Source organism: Bicyclus anynana, chromosome 20, assembly GCF_947172395.1.
Source record: "Bicyclus anynana chromosome 20, ilBicAnyn1.1, whole genome shotgun sequence".
Lineage (NCBI taxonomy): Eukaryota > Metazoa > Arthropoda > Insecta > Lepidoptera > Nymphalidae > Bicyclus > Bicyclus anynana.
In genome coordinates this window covers 9,772,921-9,798,617 of record NC_069102.1, presented here as the reverse complement: position 1 = coordinate 9,798,617, position 25,697 = coordinate 9,772,921, and the positions used below count along the sequence as shown (strand labels likewise).

Below are 25,697 nucleotides of genomic sequence, written 5' to 3'. Positions count from 1 at the left end.
GCAGATGCGAAGTGATTTGTACAGACTATTTCTTGATTGACCAATAGACTTAGATAGTTCAGCCCGAAAGAGGCTGAAATAACATGAACCGCAGGAGCAATGATCCCTGCTTTCGGCGTTTCGGCGTTCGGACAAGGCAGCCTTTCCTCGAGACCTGTACAGTCTACTACTGAAGGGAGTTGACTGATTAATGATGGTCTCTCTATTGTTCCAGATGCGAAGATGGTGGAGGCGGCGCGGCGACAGGCACGGGCGGGCGCACGGCGTCGCTGCGGCTCGCCAACGGGCGCGTGGCAGCGCAGTCGGCCGAGCAGCTTCCGCACTCGCCCGCCGACTGCGCATCCGTGCGCATCTCCATCGACAACACCAACACGTGCTGCACCGACTCGCTCGTCACCGCGCTCGATGACGAGACGCTGCTGCTAGGTTAGTTGAACACTACTCGTCGCTGCGGCTCAGGCGAGGCTTTCCTGCGTGCTGCTATCTACTGACATATTTAAATAGTGTTTGTTATTTTAAACCACCAATAGATGGCGTTTTTAGAGAACTTTGAAACAATCCCTTTTTGTACACTTCAACCTGTTGCGATGCAGTTATGCCTGATGCCTCTAAGAATGTTTGTTTTCTATTTTATGTCCAGCTGTATGAATGTGTCTTTCACTTAAGAGTGAGTCTGCTTTATAAGATGTTTCTGTCATTCGCCTCCGAAATACCGAATATTTAATATTATGGTCGCTTTTCGCATGTCAACTTCAGGTAAATATGTTAAAATGCTAGTAATATTTCCGGTATTTAGTTACCGGAAAGATTACAAGTCGTTCACACTGAAACGGCGTTAGTTTGATGACCTTTGATTTGCCGCGAGGTACTTATCCCTATACTCCCTGTCATTGTCAATTTAGGTGTTTTAGAAAGATGAGTCAATAGGCACCTTCTAGGCAAAGCATCCTACCCTAAGTTGCAACTTACAGTCACTAGCCTATAAGGATTTTGATAATTACCTATAAAAAAACACAGCGAAAAAAATATTAAAAAAAAAAGTGTGTGTCAGCTCCGACTCACGAATGGAGTTTACTCTTTCTGATCTACTGTCTAAATAAGTGTATGCCCCGCAGCATACTATGTACGCTGTTGGCGGCAGTGCACGGTGAAAGGTGCGCAGAATAGGTTGCGCACAAAAATGTAACGCTGTCGTTCGTACATCGAATTTTACTGCCCACATTTTTTACATACCGGGGGCTATATATGAAAAATCGATTCTTAAGGAATAAACTCCAATAAACCTCAAACCGAAATTCCTCAGTGCCTGAAGACAAAAGTCTTCGAACAGTGCGTGTTGCCAGTGATGACCTATAGATCCGAGACTAATCGCTAACTATTGGCCTCATAAGAAGGCTCAGAGTCACACAGCGGGCGACGGCGGGGAACATAGTTCGGAGAGCCGATGGACGTTGGGGTCCCAAAGTGCTGGAATGGCGAACCCGCACTAGTAAGCGCAGTGTTGGCTGACCCCCCACCAGGTGGACTGACGACATCAAGCGAGTCGCAGGGATTCGCTGGATGTGATGTTTGGGAGTCCCTGCAAAAGGCCTATGCCCTGCAGTGGACGTCCATCGGCTGATATGATGATGATGATGAAACCCCAAAAGTAAACTCCTATTTCAAGAAACCGCGTTGCACAATGTTCATCAAAACATTCTTGTTACATTTACTAAAGTTGCGTCATCAGTGGATACTTCACAGTTTCAAAATAGCAACACACACCAGCAACATTTATTAACAAAGAGTTTCCTGCAATAGTGAGTCAATCAGGTAAACGACACAAGTGTTTCAACTACCTACCTACTTAATGAAAGATATTTTTAATTTAAAACATGACGTAAGTAATGCCTTATTTTCTTGATTTTCCTCGATTATTATAGTGTAATAAAGCTACATTTACTTACTACTAGAATTTAAAATTCATTTATTTCAAGTAGGCTCCGTTTACAAGCACTTTTGAAAATTCAGTTGTAAAGATTCTACCACCGGTTCGGAAGGCAGGTTCTGCTGAGAAGAACCGGCAAGAACAGTTGCTCTTTTTTAAAAAAATAGATAGATATGATAGATATGACGTCTGCCTCCGATTCTGGAGGGTGTAGGTTCGAATCTGGTCCGGGGCTCCTCCAAATTTTCGAAAAATTCCAAAATTATGTGCATGTTAAGAAATTATATATCAGCAGAGAGCCGAATATGGGTTGATAATGATGATGATGACTAGAATGTTTTTATCCGTACTAATACCATAAATGCAAAAATATTATTTGTCTGTTAAGTTTGACGACGAAACAAACCGTATATCCGATTTGGATGAATTTGGGTACAGAGATACTCGTAGATTCAGAAAAGACAAAGTACTTGTTTTCAACGGCTTTTGTTGATAACAAAAAACAATTTATACGATAAACACGTCTAGCATGCAATTGCTTAGAATTAATATTTCTCTAACCTAACTTTTCTTTTTTTGCTAGATTGGATTCCTAGCTTGAGGCAATTTAGAAAATGATATTTTGAGGACTTCTGGTGGCTTCTAGAATTTCGGTTCGGATATATAGTTACAGTTATAACCCAAAGGCTTACCTTACGTACCCAATTTACCGGAGAAACCAATTAAGGCGATGGATTTATACAAACTAAAACCGCCCACGGCTCCGTTGAAACCATGACTTTCGTCCGCATAAAGTTGCCAATGTTTTAATCTAGGGCAAAATCTATCTCCATTCGAAATTTCAGCCAAATCAGTTCAGCAGTTGAGGCATAAAGGAGTAACAAACATACTTACACACACACAAACTGTCGCCTTTACAATATTAGTGCGGTGTAAAAAAGTCAGCGTTGTTGTCAAGAAAGAGAAAATTCTATTGTTATTTCAATACAATTTCCTTGTAACATATTCTGAATTAATTTTCTTGTGGGGGATAACCAATATTAACTTAGTTACTTCTTTAGTTATCATAGAACGAGAGCCTGCGATGGCCAGATGTTCCACATTTAATGAAGCTTGAAAGTTTGGCAGACTAAGCTGCAAAAGGTAGCCAATTATAGAGTTTGGCTTTTTTCCTATCTGATTGTGTAAGTGCCGTAGGCTCCTTCATGGGACCTCAGCAGAGTAAAGCATCGCCTGATTGGGCCCGAAGTCAGAAGCAGATAAAAATTGCGGAACAACACTCTAAGGGCGACTACTTTTTTTTTTTTAAAGTTAGACCTTGACTACGATCTCACCTGATGGTAAGTAATGATGCAATCGAAGATGGAAGCGGGTTAACTTGTTAGGAGGAGGATGAAAAATCAACACACCTTTAGGTTTCTACACGACATTGGACCGGAACGCTAAATCTCTTGGCGGTACGTCTTTGTCGGTAGGGTGGAAGCTAGCCTCGAAGCCTCCCACCAGCCAGACCTGGAACATTAAGAAAACCTCAATCAGCCCAGCCGGGGATCGAACCCAGGACCGGCCGTCTTATAAATCCACCGCGCATACCACTGCGCTACGGAGGCTGTCAAAAGTTTTTTGAAGATAGCAAGTTTTAACAGTCCATATGTCCAAAAGTCTAGCATACTTTTGGATATATTTATCGGCATAATATGGGAAATCATGTCTTGAGCCGCCAAGCCCTTTAGCTTAATGGAATCCCTTCGCTAGAGACGTTTGAAGTTTGATCTTTAGCGTTGTTTTTCGAAAAATTGCCGCAAAGCTATGTGACTAACGAGTGGGATATGATTTCTCATATTATGCCTAGGATAATATTCTGGGAAATTCATCAATTAGTACCCATATTGGCCTTACTGTTGAGCACGACTTTCCTCCCAGAATGAAAGGGGTCCACCACGCTGGCCCTATGCGGATTGGCAGACTTGAGGCATGTAGGGAAAAATAACAATAAACTGGTTTTAAAATTAAAAAAAAATACAAGAACCGGGTAGAAATTCAGGAAGATTTTCTACCGAGTTCTTGTATTTTCTTTTTCTTAATTTTAATACCAGTTCTAATTGTGAATTTTACACACCCAAACACATACAAAAAACTTCGTCAAATTTCTGAAATTATGCGCGTACTTGAAAAAATTACCGCTTGAAAAACTTAACCCTTCCTTACCTGTGGGGTAAAAGTAAAAAAAAAACATTCGTTAAAACTCATTAATAACACTCGATAGAGCTAAGAGACCAACATGCGCAATCCAGCCCAATTAGTTTGAGCCGGGCATTAAAATTGTATGAGAGTAAACTCCCACTGGTATCCGATATTACAATTATATGCACAATATAATTGTAATGTTATTAAAGTAATTAATGAACTTCATCATCATGAGACTATTTTTATGGTCCATTGCAGAGACTTTACCTTTAGGATTAACACTTTCGCTGCGGCACTGATTTTTTGTACTTTCCTCTGGTACGGTACGAGGTCCATCGACCTCGTAACTCTTGAATTCACTAGGCGTACAAGGTCAATTGACCTCGTACCGCAGCGAACGTGTTAAAGGGGAATACCCATCGGCCCCGGGAACCCAGGTATATCCCCGTTATAAAAGTATATGAATATGATAATAATCTACTATATAAAAATAAGTCGAGTTTTCCTTCCTGACGCTATAACTCCAGAACGCACGAACGGATTTCCACGGTTTTGCATTCGTTGGAAAGGTCTCGGGCTCCGTGAGGTTTATAGCAAAGAAAATTCTTTTCGAGTATCGATTACATCGAGTATCACGCGGACGAAATCGTGGGCGTCCGCTAGTATGATGTTTAAATAAGGATCTGATTAAATAATTAGTTTAATAAAGGAATGTTTCTTGAAGAAAAAAACATTTATCACTCTTTTTGGCTGGTGGGAGGCTTTGTCCGTGTTAGTTAGTAGTAGTACACACACACACACACATACACACACTGCTATGTTTTGCACGTGACATAAGATTGTTACATCTAACACCCTGAAACCCACCAGGCTGATCCATTACAGATTGGTAGGCTTAGTGTGGTAATAGCTAATACCACAGTTAGTATCTCCAACGTTTATTACTTCTTTAAATAAACCTTAACTAATATAGCAAGTCCACAATTTAAAATAGCAACAGATTTATTAAACGCCTTATATGTAAATAAAATTAGCAGGTAGTTAATATAAATTGTAATTATCTTGTTTATCCAACCTTTGCTCGTGTTATGCATAATAAAGTTAAAATATTATTAATAAATTATTAAGTTGTTTTAAGTAGGCATAAATTAAGCTTTTAAATATAGAAGTTTTATGGTATGAAATGCTAATAAAATTTTTTCATCAGTCATTCTTATTCCTGCTGCCAAATTACAATGCGGTGTTCAGGTGTGAAGAATACAGTAGACGTACTTTAGCCATTAATGAGGCGTCTGAAGATTACAGTAACCACACATGAAGCGTCTGAAGATTACCAGTAGCCATACGTGAGGCGTCTGAAGATTACAGTAGCCACACATGAAGCGTTTGAAGATTAGAATAGCCATTCATGAGGCGTCTGAAAATTACATGAGGCTTAACTTCTTCTATATTTCAGAAAAACTGCGCTTGGTATAGCGTGTCCTGTATGGCCTGCGAAGTATTATCTTATTCCTTAAACTATTGCTTTCATCGTCAATAACAACCCATATTCGGTTCACTGTTAAGCCCGAGTCTCCTCTCAGAATGAGAGGAGACTCGGGCTCCGTTTAAGCTAAGTGATATTTAATGTCCGTCTCGACACCGTTTAAGATACGTGATATTTAATTTCATAAAATGCACTTAACTGAAAAGTTGAATGAAAGGTTCGAATCCGGTCCGGGGCATTACCGGATTCAAACCTACCCTCTGAATCAAAGGCAGACGTCATATCTGCTAAACTGTTGTTTACTTAAGTATATCTAAGTTATGGTTAATTTATATCTGACAAAGTAATTAAAAATCCCCAGTGTATGTCGTTATCCTTATGTCTTGTACGCAACTATTTTTATGTCCATATAAAAGGGAATATCCTGAAGAACTGACTCATTGGCGCCGGCAGGTAATGCTGAGATTGTACAACTTTGGCAACATTTACCTTCTGTGACGCTAAGGTATAGTGAGAAGTGGTTTTCATCTAATAGTGTTCTGCTGAATAAAATGCACGTGCGTTGCATGAAACATGTAAGTCAATCTTTTATGCTAATTTATTTACTGTGAAAGAATACAAAGATAACATAAGCTAACTTATTATTATTATATATACAATTCATGTCCACGGGTGGCAAGAACACTAGCTGCAATTTTTTAAAAAAATAGTGGAATTGCAAAATTCCGCAAAAATTAGCCAGCCCTTGTGTCACCAGTCGAGGCAACTAACCGACTAACTTTTATGTATTATTTTATAATTGTTTATAATTATACATTTATATTATACCTTAACGGTATGTAGTAGGTTTTGTAGGAATTGCTAATTTGCTAAAAACGCTAAAACCTTTTGTAAATTCCTTAAAATATACCTTCTTGAAATAATATATTACGTACTTGTTTTTTTAATTACTTTTTTTTTTTATTATTATTCTATACAAGTTAGCCCTTGACTACAATCTCACCTGATGGTAAGTGATGATGCAGTCTAAGATGGAAGCGGGCTAACTTGTTAGTAGGAGGATGAAAATCCACACCCCTTTCGGTTTCTACACGGCATCGTACCGGAACGCTAAATCGCTTGGCGGTACGTCTTTGCCGGTAGGGTGGTAACTAGCCACGGCCGAGGCCTCCCACCAGCCAGACCTGGACAAATTAAGAAAATCTCAATCTGCCCAGCCGGGGATCGAACCCAGGACCTCCGTCTTGTAAATCCACCGCGCATACCACTGCGCCACGGAGGCCGTCAAAAAAATTCTGAAAATTATCATAGAAAAAATCTGTTGGATTCAATTCGGAAAAGAAAAAAAAATGTAAAAACTGAGACCATATTTATCAATAAAAAACGCATTACGAATAATAAAAAGCTTAAACGAAAGGTTTTGTATAAAGGAAACTTTTTACAATAAAAATATATTGCCTCGAATTCTAATAAAAAATGTATAAAGTCATTCAGATGCGGGCCGGAACCAATTGCTTCCCAGGCTCTCGGATAAAAATCCCGCACCAAGCAGCCTCAAAATTGCTTGCCTACTTGCTTGCTAAATCTGCTCCCAAATCTGTTTACCTTATACTCGTGTTTGGAGCATGTACCTACTACCTTTTTCCTATATTTTTAATCAATTCACATATAAGTAAAACCACCAGCTGATGTCAGACTTGTAACTGATCCAGTTGGGTTAAAGGGCCCTTTTACAGTTAACAAATACTCCCCCATTCTCAGCTGGTGTTGGCTCCCAGCTAATTAACTAACAATGCAATGGCCTTACTTCTATTAACTCACTAGGAGAAAAACGAGGTAGTTAGGTTAGGTATAAATAAAAATAAAATCATTTTATTTCAGGCCAGAGAAAATATATAATAAACATTGAGTAATGTACTACAGAAAAGCAAACCAAAATTAAACTAAGAGTCAGAATTAAAATTGAAATAAGAAAGAAATAAATAAATAATAATGATAATAATAATAAAATAATAAAAACCGACCTTAAAATCACATAAATGCATCCACCAAACCAAAAAGCAAAAGACAACATTGTATGTGCCACCCTTCGATCAATCTGATACGTTATACGCGGATCGTACGTGGAACGTTAAAACTATGCTAATTAGCAAACCTGAGCTCAGTCACCACACTATCATCCCGCCGTTGACATCGCCGCTGAAATCTGAAATATCATTGAATAAAATTGAATAAAATCGTTTATCTGTGATTCAAAACAACTGTGTTTTATCAAGTGCTTAAAATTATTTACACGATAATAAAACAAAACGACTTTTTTTTAAATATTTTATCTGTCTATCAGTCTGTTTGTCCGGGCTAATTTGAAATGGCTGAACCGATTTTGATTTAATTTTATGGAGATAGAGTATTGTGAGTATTTATCCCGGAATAATCCATGGTACCCGCGGGATTTTTGTAAAGCTGAATTCCCTAGCTCACAAAATGCTTCCGCTTGATTACAATCATACCTGATGGAAAGCAAAGACGAGCTATCGATCTCGAATATAATTTTGGTTCTACCCAAAGATTATATAATATGTCATAACACGTCGAAATTGAGACGCACAGAGGTGGCTAATTTAGTTGAAAAACAATGAAAGTTATTTAAACAAATAATACCTGAATATTGTCCAATATGAAATGTCGATGGTTCTACCAATGCATATGCGATGTATTAGAAAACATTTACAAAGCACAATTCATGAATTTTTTAATTACACAGATACTTGCAGACCATTGGATCAGCTTCCACCTTCACACAGGAAATCAAAAAAATATACTGAATTTAACTATAATGTAGTTATAATTTTTAGAAAAGCAACTATTGATTTTTTAAAATTTTGGTATAATAATTTATTTCGATTTTAATAATAGCTAAATTGGAGATAATATTGGATGAGAATGTATAGATTGTGTGTGGTGGCGCGCTCTCAAATAGACATTTAGCAAGTAGACCAAGTAGTTTAATAAGGGTTTTTTAGGATATGTATGATTGTAGATTCGAAAAAACCTTTACGCGGAAGAAATCACGAGCAATAGTAATTATAAAAAAAAAAAACATTTCAGCCGTAATAAAGTATTGTAAATAACTGATTACTTCAACACAATGTACGCCAATAATTGCGGCATTTATACGTACATTACGCACAAATTTATGTGACATCGAACCCGCCAAGGAGTACAGGAAATAAATTAAAACAAACAAAATCGATTACATATATATACGGTCACGGATTTATTTTTCTCCAGAGACCATGCGACGGAAAACATAGCACATTACTGCTAATTACACACGTAACTAACCCCCATATTTATAAACATGGATTAAGATTTCAATATCAATTTTCTTCAAAGTAAAGTGGACTTAATCACTTCTGTTTAAAGTTAACTTTGCTTTGAAGAAATTTGGCGTTTAAATGCTAATCCATGTTTATAAATAAGGCCGCTTATGTTTTGAAAAGCGCTGCATGCCAGTAAGCAGTTATGACAGCCAGTTGAAAAAAATTAAAGGTGAATAAAACGATGAAGCTTTTTTTTTAGATAAATTGTAGACTAAACAAGAAGTAAGTACACGTATAGGCTAAGTTTTATCCTGATATTTCTAAAGGTAATGTAAACCGGAAAACACAACTAGAGTTCTATAAAATTATCATATTATTTGGTAGAATCCTTACTAGTTTGTGACCAAAAACAGGCATAATTTTGTTTGCTTTTTTATAATGCACTGTGTTTAGCCGTAACGTTCTACTGCTAGGAATTGCACTAAATGTCTAAAAATTAGCTTTATATATTTTTCTACTACTACCATATTATTTTTGGTCCAAAAACGAGCTTATTATTGTGTATCGCCTTATCTCTATAACTAACAAGGTGTGTGACTAAAACCTAGTATAAAGTAATAATAACGCAGTGTAGCGATGTACAGGCGAATTTCGGCAACAGGAACAAGCTATCAAGCTGTTAGCATTGACCATGAATGTGGGGAGTGAGATCTAGAAGCGACAAGGCGCATGCCGCGCTTCTGTCTTGCAAACTGGGCAGCCAGTACTGTGGGCCAGTCGCTAGTCGCCGGCCGCCCAGCCTCGCGCGCTGACATGTCGCGTATCGATATCGAAATAATTTAAGTCTTCCCGCGACTAAACTAACCGAGGAGTCACTGAGAGACCGGTGTCGCGAGTGCTGTGCTTTACGAAGAGGCAATAGTGACAAAATGCCGGAAAAAGGATCGCGGCGTTACGTTCGTAGATAAATTAATTTGAGGGTGTCGAAAGCTTTTTATGTTTCCCGCAATGTTGTCTGTATGTACGGATGTCTACAATCCGTTGGGACTAACAGTGTTACGTTGATATCTAAGATTCGTTGTGGTTTGTTTTCGAGTGCTTTTTTTAACTGTGATTAAAAAAAAATTACAAATTGGTATGACGTCACCGCTTATAAATAAAACGTTGGGTAAATGAATTTTCAATATGAAATCTCGGCGATTAGTTTGAACTGACGGATAATTTATTATTATGATCAATATTCGAGGTTAAGCTTTTGAGGATGAGATCTCATGGTGCTGCCAAAATAAACACAACAGTCATCTATAGCTAAAGAATAATGCACTTTTCTTTACGCAACGCGCGTCATTGCTAATTTCAGAATAAATTGCTAAAAGAGGTCTTACATCTAATTAGTACCTATATAACATTATAAGCAGTGGCGTAACTAGGGGAGGCAAAACTGTCAAAATTCCAGGGCCCCAGAGGCTTTGAAAAAAGAAAACCATTTGACGATTTTCCTGAAGCCTCATCCACTGAATTTTGCATCAAACCTCTGGTAGCTATGCGCCAATGATTGTAATCACATAAATCTTTAGCCAACAAAATATTTAAAAACAAAGTAATGACGAAAAATAACCAACAACATACATTATTTAAAATGCTGAAAAAAAATTTGCATTGCAAATAATATTCTTTCACTACGTCCGATGTCGTTTGAATCTTTAATTTCTTTCAATACGGTAGGTAGGTAGGTACAGACGTGTTCAATAGCGACGGAAAATATATTATAGTGAAAAAATCTGTAATAATATAATTATTTGTCATTTTAAAATGGCTATGTAACTTAACTTAACTATTTATGTTCTTACATAATATAAATGTAAGAGGCATGTTTGTTACCTTACAAACACATATAAGCGGTTTTTATAGTTCATATAATATTAGTATGAAGAGGTAAAGTTTGTGACATTGTAGGGGGTAATCTCTGGATTTACTGAACCGATTTCGAAAACTCTTTTACCTCAAGAAAACCACGTTATTTGTGAGTGTCATAGGCTATATTATAATCCCGAATTCTTAATTAAATGGGAACTAGGCAGGTGAAACCGCAGGGCGTCGGTAATTTAGAAAACTACACATTACTGAAAATCTACGTGAAAGTGTAATTTCTAAAGTGTTTTAGAAATTAGGTCAATTATATTAAATCAATGTTTGAAGATACTCGTACTGGTCCCTTTATGGGCTTTCCTAATTCCGGGTTTAGGATTTACATTTTGATATAATGTTATCTAAACGTTATAATAGTTTCATTTATTATTAAATACTACAATTGCCAGCCATATAAATATTTTATTAATGTTATTTACATAGTTGCATACGTATTAAAGTTTTAAATTCGCTAACAAATGAATACGACAATGTCATGCTAAGTTAGGTACTTACCTAGTACAAGTACGACGATATTTTGTGACAGTATGCTTTTTTTTTTTTTATTCTTTACAAGTTAGCCCTTGACTACAATCTCACCTGATGGTAAGTGATGATGCAGTCTAAGATGGAAGCGGGCTAACTTGTTAGGAGGAGGATGAAAATCCACACCCCTTTTTGGTTTCTACACGACATCGTACCGGATCGCTAAATCGCTTGGCGGTACGTCTTTGTCGGTAGGGTGGTAACTAGCCACGGCCGAAGCCTCCCACCAGCCAGACCTGGACCGATTAAGAATATCTCAATCTGCCCAGCCGGGGATCGAACCCAGGACCTCCGGTTTGTAAATCCACCGCGCATACCACTGCGCCACGGAGGCCGTCAAAACGTTTCATATAAAACAAACTAAATTTAAATCGCTTCATCAGTTTGGGAGATATGGTGCCACAGACAGACTGACAGACAGACACGTAAAACATATTATATTATAACACCCCTCTTTTTGCATCAGGGGTTAAAAACAATTATTGTTATTGTTCTTTATCACTAATTAATATTCATCAACATTTTACGTCACAATTTGATGAAGATAATTTGACTTGACACGACCGACTTTAAAGTTTGAGCTAAAGTTTATTAAAATTTATTCAGTAGGTAAGCTTCAAAGCACAAGGAAATATTATATTCAAAAGGCAGGCCGCCGGCCTTTACCCCACAGTGTGACTTTAATAAGTTTACTTATTCAATAGCGAATTCTAAAAGATCAGAAAGAACCCAATTTCCTAATATTCTCGCTTCTTTTAAGTTTGTGTTATTTATAAGGAAACAATCCCTAAACTTTAGGAAGTTAATTTCAACTCTCTGTTGCTTGTACTAATAAACGATTTTTTGTCCAATGCAAAAATAGATTGAAGTCAGTGCTCGTTGCTGACGTTATTCGATTTTATTCCATAGGTTTTTTGTGGAAAAAATTGCACATAGGGATTTTTTTGTACAAAATCTTCTATCACTAAATTATCATTGATGTATTACGACTAATTCACTGTTGTTATCAATGCTAATTAAATAATAATTAGTACCTTTAGCAGTTAATATAATAATAGTAAAGCTTTTTTGACAACGCTTGCCCGGGGAAAAACTGTCACCAAGCAGCATTATTGTATTCCAGTGTGAAGAACTAGGTTGTCGGAGTATTTGCAGGCACATACGGCTTAAGTTAAGGCATCTATGTCTCGGGCTGATGGCTACGGCGGCACTTTCTTGGACATATTCCTTGCATGCTCTGTGAAGTGTATGGTTTACGATTAACCATCAGATGGGCCATTTTGGTCCATCTTTTTACAATTAATTATTGTTTTTTCCTGACACCTACATCCTTTCGTGTATGTATTGCTTATGTAGAGTCCGTGAAGCGTTATTATTGTAAGCATAGAAAAGTCTATTTAAAATTACTAAAAATTAAATTTCGCGTTCACTTATGAACGTGCACCTCACAGATGCGTAGATTTAAAAGGGCACTGTAACCCCTGAGAATTCATTACGAACCTTATTGGCGAAGGATTTTCCAGTTTTTTTCAATTTCTAGTTCAAAACCTTATGCACGCCACTGATTATGAACAATATACAATCACAATTGTGTGAATCGGTTAGCCAAACAGCAAAAGTTTAAATAGATACCGTGGGTAATACGTTATATCCCAAAACATCAAGAGTTCCCACGGGAAATAACCTGAATCCACGCCGTTAAAGACCTAAGCATCGGTATATGATACAAATGGCTTCACCTCCCATCAGAGATCCAATTACAATCACAAGATCACATTGAAGCATACACCGTACAGTGTCAAGTGAGCCACTCTTCGGGCCCAATTGACATAATCCGCATAATGTAACTCGTATTGCTTACGACCACTTGAGACTTGACATCGCATTATTCACCATCAACGGCGACCACTCACGTGGTGTCACTAGACTGTATATGCTAAAAATATCTTAGCTATGATATATCACAGAAGTTCTTTTTTTTTATTATCTACAAGTTAGCCCTTGACTACAATCTCACCTGATGATAAGTGATGATGCAATCTAAGATGGAAGCGGGCTAACTTGTTAGGAGGAGGATGAAAATCCACACCCCTTACGATTTCTACACGACATCGTACCGGAACGCTTAATCGCTTGGCGGTACGTCTTCAATCGGCCCAGCCGGGGATCGAAGCCAGAACCTCCGTCAAGTAAATCCACCACGCATATCACTGCGCTACGGAGGCCGTTCGGTTAAACAAAACGACGATATTTTCTTTGTGGTGCGATATTTTTTAGAGAAATGTTACTTTTTTACCGATTAATTTCAGCGTCGTAATGGTTGCTTCTTTAGAATATTTATAATATTCTTTAAAATATCATAAAGAATTGGTGGAAGTCATTGCGTTCATCCCCATTGGGATCGCTATCCACATCCTGTGTTTCCAATAGGAGTGAATTCTCAAATTCGAATTGATTTATCTCAAACTAGCTGACGCCGCGCGGTTTCACCCGCCTGGTTTCTCCCACCTGGTTCTCGTTCCCGTAGGAATACGGAGGTAATATATAGCCTAAAGCCTTCCTTGATAAATGGGCCATCTAACACTGAAAGAATTTTTCAAATCGGACCAGTAGTTCCTGAGATTAGCGCGTTCAATCAAACAAACAAACGAACTCTTCAGCTTTATATATCAGTATAGATAGGGTGAGCTGAGAAGCACTTTTGAAACGTCAAAGTTTGATTTTTTGTAGAGACTACCTTCGTTTGGAAGGAAGTTTCTGCTGAGAAGAGAGAGAGAAGTCGAAACATTAGGTTTTTCCAGCAATGTTTCCTCCAATTCATTGCCCCATTGTCTATTTTTATTTATTGTTTAATCACATTCCTAATTGCATATAAAAATAGAATAACACCACTAATTTTCTATTTTAATTGAGTCTTTATTTTTTTATATCATAAGAAATTGAAATTTCATTTGATTTAACATGACAGGTTGGTTCTAATAGCATAGTAAAGTATTTTTCCGACATTATTTATAGAATATATTATGCGTAAATTAGTCACGTGGTGTCAAGACTACTGTACTCAATTAATTCATGTTTATTAAACAAATTAAGCATATGAGTGTGGTATTGGATACCAACGTGACGACTTGAGGCTAATTGTCGGTCTGCGGCGATCATTGTGGCAACTTATCAAACCTTTGAATGAGGATGGTAAATTGCAGCTTCTATTTTCTTTTCATGAATGGCAAATGACGTGCGAAAGCGATTTAGCATTCCGGTAAGATGTCTTGTAGAGACCGAAAGGAGTGTGGATTTTCATCCTCCTCCTAACAAGTTAGCCCGCTTCGATCTTAGACTGCATCATCACTTACCTTTAGGTGAGATTGTAGTCAAGGGCTAACTTGTAAAGAATAAAAAAAGAGTCCCTTCATACCGGAGTTCCTTCCACTAGAGAAGGTTGTTAACTAAGGAAATTATATTGTGAGATTGTTGCAAGATCTATGAATCCATACGCTTGCAATCGAGAAATCATTAGGTATTACCTACTCGTAATTAAATGTTAAGTTTACATGAAGATTTTATCATCATCATCATCAGCCAATGGGCGACTTTGCAGGACATAGACTTTTCAGCTATTGTATAGCTTTGATCGGGATATTTGAGCGCGGTGACCGAATCAAGAAATTCCGTAACGAAAATAAACCTAACACCCAAGCCTAATCTAACTTCACTTTAACGTAACTTTGTTTCGTCTGCCGATCTCCATATTTCTAATTCAATGACGTAGATATACACAATTCTTACACTCCCATCACTCGTTGAGTGACTCGGTTTTCTTCAGCACTAAAGTGAAGCTCATCCACACACTTGTAAATGCAATCACAGGTTGACGCATTTATCTAAATGCAACACCATAATCCTTCCAGTTAAGGTTTACGCACGATTCACTCCGACACATAAGCGCCGTAACCACTCGGAATACCTACTGTTGAAGATCTACTACTAATTATTGTCTCTTTGAAAAAATACTTTTAAGTGTCTTTCTTCTAAGCGCCGTTAAACCATTCATCCGATTGAGAACAATCTTTCATGAGTTGTTCTGGTTCAGCTTCCGTTTTTCCTGCTAGATATAAAAAAAGAAATGAAAATGATAAACCTGTTTTACTTTCACTCTGATATTTATGAAAATAGATTATTTTGAGAAAAAATAAAAAAATCCAACTTTAATTGATGACTTCATCATCATCGTTATCAACCCCTATTCGGCTCACTGCTCAGCTCGAGTCTCCTCTCAGAATGACCCAAGGGTTAGGCCAATAGTCCACCACGCTGGCCCAATGCGGATTGGCAGATTTCACACACGCAAAGAATTATGAAAATTCTTTGGTATGCATGTTTCCTCAGGATGTTTTTCCTACATCGTTTGAGACGCGTGATAGTTAATTTCGTAAAATGCACTAAACTGAAAAGTTGGAGGTTGCATGCCCCGGACCGGATTCGAACCCATGTCTTCCGGAATCAGAAGCAGAGGTCATATCCACTGGGTTATCACGGCTCAATTAATGTCTTACTTTAACTGAATTTTGATTTTTGACAATTAACATACGAGTAGTTTACGAGTAAATAACGGAATAAATAGCCTTGCACTTCTAATTCACAGTATAAAAAAGATATTTTTACAATTAGATAAAAATAATATTACAATTTCGTAAAATTAGAAACTCCAAGTGTTTTTATAGAAAAATTGTACTGGTACTTAACAAACGTTAATGACTATTGTTATTTACGGTCGTATTTTTTGTTCGATTAATGTCTCTGCTGGAATTATTATAGTTCAATTTTTTTACTAACATTACGCCATCGGCAATTTAAATTGCTTTTTCACTGAGGTCACCGCTTAGGGTGTATTCACACTAAACGCAATTGTACAACATCGCAGCGACAACAAATGGTCAAGCAGTAGTTGTGGTAAATACAAAATGTCCCTATGGTTGCGTTATCGCTTGCAGTTGCGTTGTGGTTGCATTGAGGTTAGTGTATGCAGACTGATCAAGATGTTTGTGGTTGCATGGTTGCCATGACCACAGACTACATAATAGTACCCGTGTCGTAGATATCAGATACGGTGAATTTGGCAAATTAATGATAAGTGAATTAATAATACTTTTTATTTTACTATTATACGAGATTAGTGTGGCTCTCAAACACCTGAAGAACAATAAGGCGCCAGGTGAGGACGGAATCACAGCAGAACTCCTGAAAGCGGGTGGAAAACCGATACTTAAAGTCCTTCAGCGATTGTTCAATTCCGTCATTCACGAGGGCACGACGCCTGAGGCGTGGCATAGGAGCGTGGTGGTTCTGTTCTTCAAAAAAGGTGACAACACCTTGCTGAAGAATTACAGACCCATCTCGCTGCTAAGCCATGTTTACAAATTGTTCTCGAGAGTAATTACGAATCGTCTCGCTAATAGATTTGACGACTTCCAGCCTCCCGAACAAGCCGGTTTCCGAAAAGGCTTTAGTACCATAGACCACATCCATACGCTGCGGCAGGTTATACAGAAGACTCACGAGTATAACCAGCCACTTTGCTTAGCGTTTGTGGACTATGAGAAAGCCTTCGATTCGGTGGAAACCTGGGCTGTGCTAAGGTCATTGCAGAGATGCCGAATTGATTACAGGTATATCCAAGCGTTGAAGTGCTTGTACGAAAACGCCACTATGTCAGTCCGTATTCAGGATCAGACTACGAGGCCAATCCAGTTGCAGCGAGGAGTGCGTCAGGGAGATGTGATCTCTCCGAAGCTATTTACCGCCGCATTGGAAGACGTCTTTAAGCTTCTGGACTGGGGCGGACTTGGCATCAACATCAATGGCGAGTACATCACTCAACTGCGGTTCGCGGATGATGTAGTCATCATGGCACAGACTCTGGATGACCTTAGTACCATGCTCAATGACCTCAGCAGCGTTTCTCAACAGGTGGGCCTGAAAATGAACATGGGCAAAACAAAAATAATGTGTAATGCTCATGTATCGCTCCACCCAGTTATAGTTGAGAACGCTGCACTCGAAATTGTAGACGAATACATATACCTAGGACATATCCAGTTAGGTAGGTCCAATTTCGAGAAAGAGGTGAACCGTCGAATCCAACTCGGCTGGGCTGCATTCGGGAAACTTCGCGACATCTTTTCGTCCGAAATTCCTCAGTGCCTGAAGACAAAAGTCTTCGAACAGTGCGTGTTGCCAGTGATGACCTATGGTTCCGAGACTTGGTCGCTAACTATGGGCCTCATAAGAAGGCTCAGAGTCACACAGCGGGCGATGGAAAGAGCTATGTTAGGAGTATCTCTGCGTGATCGAATCAGAAATGAGGAGATCCGCAGAAGAACCAAAGTCACCGACATAGCTCAACGAGTTGCGAAGCTGAAGTGGCAATGGGCGGGGCACATAGTGCGAAGAGCCGATGGACGTTGGGGTCCCAAAGTGCTGGAATGGCGACCCCGCACTAGTAAGCGCAGTGTTGGCCGACCCCCCACCAGGTGGACTGACGACATCAAGCGAGTCGCAGGGATTCGCTGGATGCAGGCGGCTCAGTATCGTGATGTTTGGAAGTCCCTACAAAAGGCCTATGTCCTGCAGTGGACGTCCATCGGCTGATATGATGATGATGATGATGATGAAGTACCCTACCGCGTATGTTAGTGTGTTTGTTGTAATTTTTTTTCAATACGACGGCGGGCAAAAGAAATTATCATCATATGCTAAGTGTTCACCACCGTCAATATACACATACTTTCAACAACACACACACACACACACACACCCAACAACAGCTGCTATATTACATTTCCGGCTTCAGAAAATATAGATGTGACTATTATAATTAATCCATGCGTCAGGTGACCCAAGAACTGGCGCTTATTTGGCCCAAAGGTTAAGCCTTGCCATCCCGAGGGGTCCTTGCCATCGCGTCAGCGTATTGGGTACCTTGCCTATGGGTAAACTATTAGAAGGTGTTTATTTTTTTTAATTATTTTTTTGTCTATTATTAAAACATTTCAAAAACTTCGCACTAACAAATGTTGAAGAATTGGTGAATGGATTATGAATGAATGACGTATAACGAAGAATTGTTGTGATTGTTGTTTAGTTGTGGTAAGTGTGAAACAAGCCTTACAAAAGTCATTGCAGCGTTGCAGTGTCCAGATTATAATTCGATTGAACGGCTAACAAACAATCGTCCGATGGAATTGAACCAGTGCTATAAATAACTGTTTTAATAATACCAACGTGATTTTCAGGTGATTTATAACAGGGTAAAAATGTCACCATTTCCTTCCATTACCCTACATTTCTCACGGCTCCAAAATCTAAAGTAAGATTGATTGGACATCTTGAATACGATGTCAATGCAGTAATATTTGACGCGCTTACTTGGAAAATGAAGCAAGTAGCAATGTAAGTACTTGCATATAACTTTGATGCTATTTTGGCCTCTACATATAAAAGATATAGAAAGAAGTAAAAATAAATTAAATAGATTTTCTATCTATGAAAAACTTGATGAAATTGCTATTTACGTAATTAAGAATTGATAGGTACATCACTTATAGAATCGCTTTTTGCCAATTATACAAAATTTTAATAAAGAATTTATATTAAAAATATATATAACTTTTGGTATCCTACTATCCTACTAATATTATAAACGCGAAAGCTTGTATGGATGTTTGGATGTTTGTTACTCTATAACGCCGCTATTACTGAAGCGATTTAGCTGAAATTTGGAATGGAAATAGATTTTACTCTGGATTAACACATAGGCTACTTTTTATCCCGAAAAATTCCATGGTTTTCCGAGATTTGCGAAAACTGATGATTTTGATGATATGAATGTTTGTTACTCTTTCACGCCTCAACTACTAAACCGAATTAGCTGAAATTTGGTATTAATATATATTATAGGCTGGACTAAAACATAGACTATTATTTATCACGGAAAAATCCATGGTTCCCGAGGGATTTGTGAAGAACTAAATTCCACGCGGACGAAGTCGAGGGCGTCCGCTAGTAAAATAATAAAGAATTCGAATATAGCATAGGGAATTTATTGGCCTTTAGGTCGTTACCCATCTTTGTCTAGACCAAATAATGATCAAATTATTTTAAATATGATGAAAGAATGTAACATGAAATTCTTGTAACTGGAAATTAATTTGAATACGTTGCAATGTGTTCATTCTTATATAGGTTTAGGTCATGTAGAATTCAGGACAGGGCTTGCTGCCAACCACTCAAACTTTGCCAATTAAACTGCAATCTCATTAAAATACGTGCCTTGGAAACGACCTCAGGACTATGTATTTTTATGAGAAATCTCAAATTTAAGTGAAACGTTTCAAATTGGAAAAGCAGCAATTAAATCAATAGCTCAAGGTAGAGTGAACGCATCTCTTAGACTGCGTGATTCTGTCAATAATTAATCACTATCATCCTATTTTAACAGCTACTCGGAGCTTATGTCAGCCACAGACGATCAAGTAATCTCACATGCCTACAGCGCTAACGGCTTTACAGGCGATAAAACTGATCGTGTGTTACACACGATCAGTTACTTGATCGTCAGTAACTGACATTACGGGTACATAACAGACAGGGTTAAGGAACTATTATTCTAAATAATACAAAAGGCAAACCAACAGAATGTCTTATAAATACGATCAATGATTAATATGTATAAACTACGATCGATTAATTCTAAATATCGTAATTTTTTTAAAAATAAGTTAGAATAAAAATAACTGGATACTAGCCCCCCTAGTCAAGTGGTACGTCGATACTCTTTCTACGATCGCTAACGCTTCGAAACTAGAAAGATGTATGGGAATGACGTTTGCTATCGACAGGTCACGTGATCAAGAACTGACATTTTTTTTTACATTTTTCTAGTCTTCGAAGCGTTAGCGATCGTAGAAAGAGAATCGACGTGCCACATGGCTAGGAGGGCTGGTATATGTACATAACTCTCCTTAGAGAAGATAGACAAGCAGTTTCAGAGATTAGTGTATTCAATCCAAAGCAACTTCAGCTCTATTATATTAAGTAAAGTGCTGTAAATGAAACATAAATGCATTTCTAAATTGCAGAACTGGCATGAATCCGCATAAAACCCTCATCGGCATGTTCAGCCAGCCACGGACTTTATTACCGTGCCTGACTAAACACACCGATGCTGAAAATTTGATACTAATGTTTGAACTATTATACATATTGGATAGAAGCAGGCGTTACTTTGCGGAAGTTCATCATGATTATACAATAATTTATTTATTTTGCTTATCGCCCGCGAAAAGCCGACAAACCCGCGCGACAACGTCACCCAGGTCCGACGAAACACTCTCTACGTAGAGACTACTAGACTAGACTCTACTCTCTACCCTCTCACTCTATGCACCCCGCCCATTGGTTCTTCTGCGGATCTCCCCATTTCTGATTCGATCACGCAGAGATACTCCTAACATAGCTCGTTCCATCGCCCGCTGTGTGACTCTGAGCCTTCTTATGAGGATTAGTTAGCGACCAACTACGACGACGAAGATATATCGACGTGTATATAATAGTGGAATCCCACTCCTCTTATTGATTGTTCACACCTGCGCAGGTGTTATATGTACGGTTGTATGCTGAGCTAAAAAACAGTTATGCTAATGTTCAGATATTTCGTAGATAAATACAGTTCAAGATTTAAGTATGCTTTATAAAGTCGACACACATTCTAAATATAATTATCAAATGTTTTGACGTAGAGATACCAGTAGATGTCACACACGAGGGGTAATCGTTTATCTACACATCGTGTACGTTTATTTGTTCAATTGGCAGTTTGCTCATTTGAATACAAATTGAACAGTATTTTTCTTTGAAATGAACTCTAGTAAACAGTTTCATAATTTTGTTTGTCGAAAATGAGAGACTGTATTTATGAGGTCGCCGAAAATAAAATAATACAGCTTCTGCTTAATTAACTTTTTGCATATTATGAGTAAAAGAGTATAAAGGTATAGGTTAGGCAAAATTATGAAAACTTACAATTTACAACCTTTCTAACCATAAAAACTTTTCGTTTATTTTGAAAGAACAGCAGGCTAATTCACTAACTTTTTACGTATGTCAGTTGACATATACGAAATTGAGATTCTATGTAACAAAAGTTATCCTGTGCGTATGACAACCCTTCGTGGATATTTTTAACAAACTTAGTTAAGTAGATGACATTTCTCAGCTGATTTGATATTCATTTTGATAAGTTATTAATAAAGACCAAATTAGTTAATAGGTCAGCAGGACAACTTGTGGTCAAAGAATCTTAATTTCTCTTAAAGAATTTACATTCACTTACAGAGAAACAACTATAAATAAATCTTAATAACTATTTTACAATCAGATGGAAAAAAACAATTTTTTTTCGTTCTACCTACAGAAATTTTCGATGCGAAATTAAATTATAAGTAATAATAAACGTTTTAACCAAGTGGCGTGGTAATGTAAATTAAAAACATACCTACAAAAATATTTATACAGTCAAACGTAGAACCTCTACTTTTTGGATGTCGGTTAACAAATATGCAATCAAACCTCTAGAATATTTTGGATTGTTGGAAACCACACCAAAAATCATATCAACTCTTCGTACAGACTGAACAGAAAGCACCTCTCTAATGAGGGTTATAAGATAGCCCCCATGATGCATATTGGTGGAATGCCCCTGCCTACATTATGAGAAACATATAGGTACGTTGGTTTCCTCGTAATGTTTTCCTTCATTCTTTAATATGAGAAACATGTTCCTGGGATCAAATCGTTTCTTTTTTCCTTCAATTTAATTAAATAAATATATATATTGGCCATGATTTTAATTACTTTATGGTCGACATAACTAAATATTACGTCCAAAATGAGATAGCTATCCTACATTTAAATGACTCGTTTGTAAAGCATGCTTCTGCATTTCCTGTAATAAATTAGTCGCGTTTCCAGTTGACGTTGGATATGATTGATGCACTGCTTGTACTTATCATGAATTACAATAATAAGAGGTAATTGCTTGGCCGCAAAACTGTTTTTAAAAGCTACATATTTCAATGCACATGGCTTAGTTAACAGTTTGCAGATGATGGAACACAAATCGTAAGAGTCTGCAGTGTACCTGCAGACTCTTACGATTTGTGTTCCATCTTTTTTTTTTGTCGCTGGGAAATGCGTTTACGCATCCAGCCCGGAGACTGCACAGCTCTGCCTATGCACTCTCCGGGCGACCGGGTACGTAGTAGGGTAGTATGTTCCTTGATCATCGATATTGAAATGAAAAACATCGATGTTGCTATACGAAAAATATTGTACCATCGATCGATCGAACGGAATAAATATTCGATCTTCGATGTTACTCACGGCCTCACGCACGACTAATGCGTACGAAACAAATTACGTATTTTATGAACGCATTCAAAAATATAGATTAATTTATTAATAAATTAACCTATATTTTATATATTTCGAATGATTTAAGTGTATTTTAATGTGATTTAATTATCAGTGCTAAAATTATCGATGTTACACATATTGAAGCTTTCATAAACATATATGTCATAGTATATCGAACAACACTGCGCTTTCCAGTGCGTCGTCCATTCCAACACCTCGGGACACCAACGTCCAACAGCTCTTTGGACTGCCCCACCAAATGCCACTACAGCTGTACTAGTTGAGCAAATTGGTTCTTCTGCGGATTTCCTCATTTCTGATTTGATCACGCAGAAAAACTCCGAGCATCTCCATGGACACCATGGATATACACTCAGCAGACGTTGGAGCTCGCTCCATCGTCTGCTGAGTGTATATGAGCCTTCTTCTAAAACCTATAGTTATCTAACCATCTAGGTAATTCCATAATTACCGAAGTTGCTTTATTGTATTCACTACTTACTTCACTGAGGAACGTGCATATAACTGGGATAGCAACAAAAATAAAAATAAAATGAAAAATATTTAAATGAATTATGATATCGATGCGGTACATTTTACGCAATATAAATGGAAATATCGAGATGAAAAATAGTGTTTATTTTTGTGGAGACAGGTAAATTATTGCAATATAAAGAGAACTAGGTTAGATGCTTTGCGTCGATCGTGCCAATGAGATTGTGGAAAACGTTCCAAAGATATATACTGAAAAATAGCAATAACTGAAGAACTACTAGCCAGCCTGAGCATATTTAGAAAAAAGAAAATACGTTGCGTTATTTATAACCTGATAATAGGTTTTTTAGCAGTCGTCTCTATTTTATTGGCTCTTTCCAGGGCCTTCAGGACCCTTTGTCTTTGCCTGCGTTGTGAATTGGAGCTTAGACTCAGCATGCCGCACCCATGTAGCTTGGCGGGATAAGGGTGATATGTTAGAAACGATTACCTTAAGAGTTTAACTAGCGGACGCCCGCGACTTCGTCCGCGTGGTATTTAGTTTTTCACAAATATCTTCGGAACCATGGATTTTTCCAGGATAAAAAGTAGCCTTTAAGTTAATCCAGGCTATAATATATCTCAATACCAAATTTCAGCTAATTCGGTTCAGTAGTCGAGGAGTGAAAGAGTAACAAACATTCATATCATAAAAATCATCTGTTTTCGCAAATCTCGGTAAACCATGGATTTTTTCGGGATAAAAATGTGTTAAATGTGTTAATCCAGAGTAAAATCTATTTCCATTCCAAATTTCAGTCAAATCGCCTCTGTAGTAGCGGTGTTAAAGAGTAACAAACATCCAAACAAACATACATCCAAACATATATACAAAATTTTGTGTTTATAATAATAGTAGGAGAATAATAAATAATGACCGGACCGTTTGATTAACTCACTCTCCAAGGTATGGGGATGTACTAACATATTGAAACTAAAAATCCCATTTAGATAGTTGTCACCTCACGCCAGAAAAAAAAAATTTATATTTCCAACAATTTCATGTTACCACAAACGACCCAAAAGGACAGTACCTAAGTAAATATACCTAAATAGGTTAAATAATATAAATACGCTACTTTAATTATATACAGTACTTTTTATAAAATGCAATTAAACGGCTAGCAACTTCCCAGTTTACGATTGTTTACGCTACTAAGAGCAAATCTCGCGTACTCTATTTATAAGTGATGGTTGTCCGTGACTCTCCTTACTATCCAGACCAACGTAAAAATAGCGGAAATATAATAAACATCGTGTAAGAACTCAATTGAAGTAGGAAGGTACTTGTGTGTGATGATTCTTTTTAGGTAAATCATTAGTTACAATTAAAACAATGATCATCTCCATTTAGGTCATTAATTCCCGAAGTTCACCCCAATCCCAAAGACCCCCAAGGGTCCACGGGACACTAGACAGGGGTCTAAGATGGCGGGACAAAAAAATTAAGGTTTACAATTTCAAAGCAGCTACAAAAATTATTGTGTGTTTTGTTCACTAGAAGCATAAGATTTTTTTTTAAATGTTTGTATTTTAATGGAAAGTAGATAAATATTATGAAATGGATTAACTCTCTATCAAAAAACTCACTTAGTTCGTTTTATACAATGCACTGGGGTTTTGATATATGCCTACACTATAATGATATATATATCTGTTTAGTATATACTGTTATCAGAGAATATTATCTTAATACAATGTTAAGATTACCTAACATCTACCCAGGTCACGAACTTATTCTATTATATATCTTTTCCGATGATTCAGTTAATTCGATGAGATAAGCTATCTCTTGCCGGCTTTTAATCAGTCTTTTAAAATAAACTTCATGGTATAATAGAAATTAATTAAAAAGATCTTTACCTAAAATCTTTGATATTAACCTCCTTACTTTTTATAAAGTACAATTTAAATGGATATATTCTGTATTTTTATTTGATGAGAGTGAGACTTTATGTTTATAATTTGTAAAATTTAGCGGATGCCACGCGGTTTCACCCACGTAGTCTCCGTTGATAAGATAATATCGCTACCTTTCCATTGGTGAAAGATTTTTTAAAATTGGTTCAATGGTTTAGCTTTGACTGCGTAACAAATAAACATTCATTATTTTCGTATTTATATCACTAGGTATCAGCGGCGAAGAGCTTATGCAAGTCGATGCCCGCCGGATTACCCATCGATATAAATCGTTAGATGGGCCCCTTCATATTAAAGAGCACACAATGTTATGTCAACAAGCGCATGCTGTAAATTAAAAAATATTTTACTGTTTTTTTTGTTTTATCCCTTAATTATCATTAAGATCTTTTTG

At 37.4% G+C, this 25,697-nt stretch overlaps 1 protein-coding gene across 7 annotated transcripts in view; it reads left to right on the top strand.

Moving 5' to 3' along the window:
* The window catches only part of LOC112057979 (potassium/sodium hyperpolarization-activated cyclic nucleotide-gated channel 2), a 342,833-nt gene that overhangs the window by 183,964 nt on the left and 133,172 nt on the right, over positions 1-25,697 (top strand). For 5 of the 7 annotated variants that reach the window (XM_024098604.2, XM_024098602.2, XM_024098603.2 and 2 more), the window contains exon 3: positions 215-426. In XM_024098604.2, the coding sequence (XP_023954372.1) occupies positions 215-426 (212 nt within the window). Of the gene's footprint in view, positions 1-214; positions 427-9,697; positions 10,007-25,697 lie in introns of those variants that run through there. The other 2 variants (XM_024098608.2, XM_024098607.2) reach the window with 2 other exon arrangements.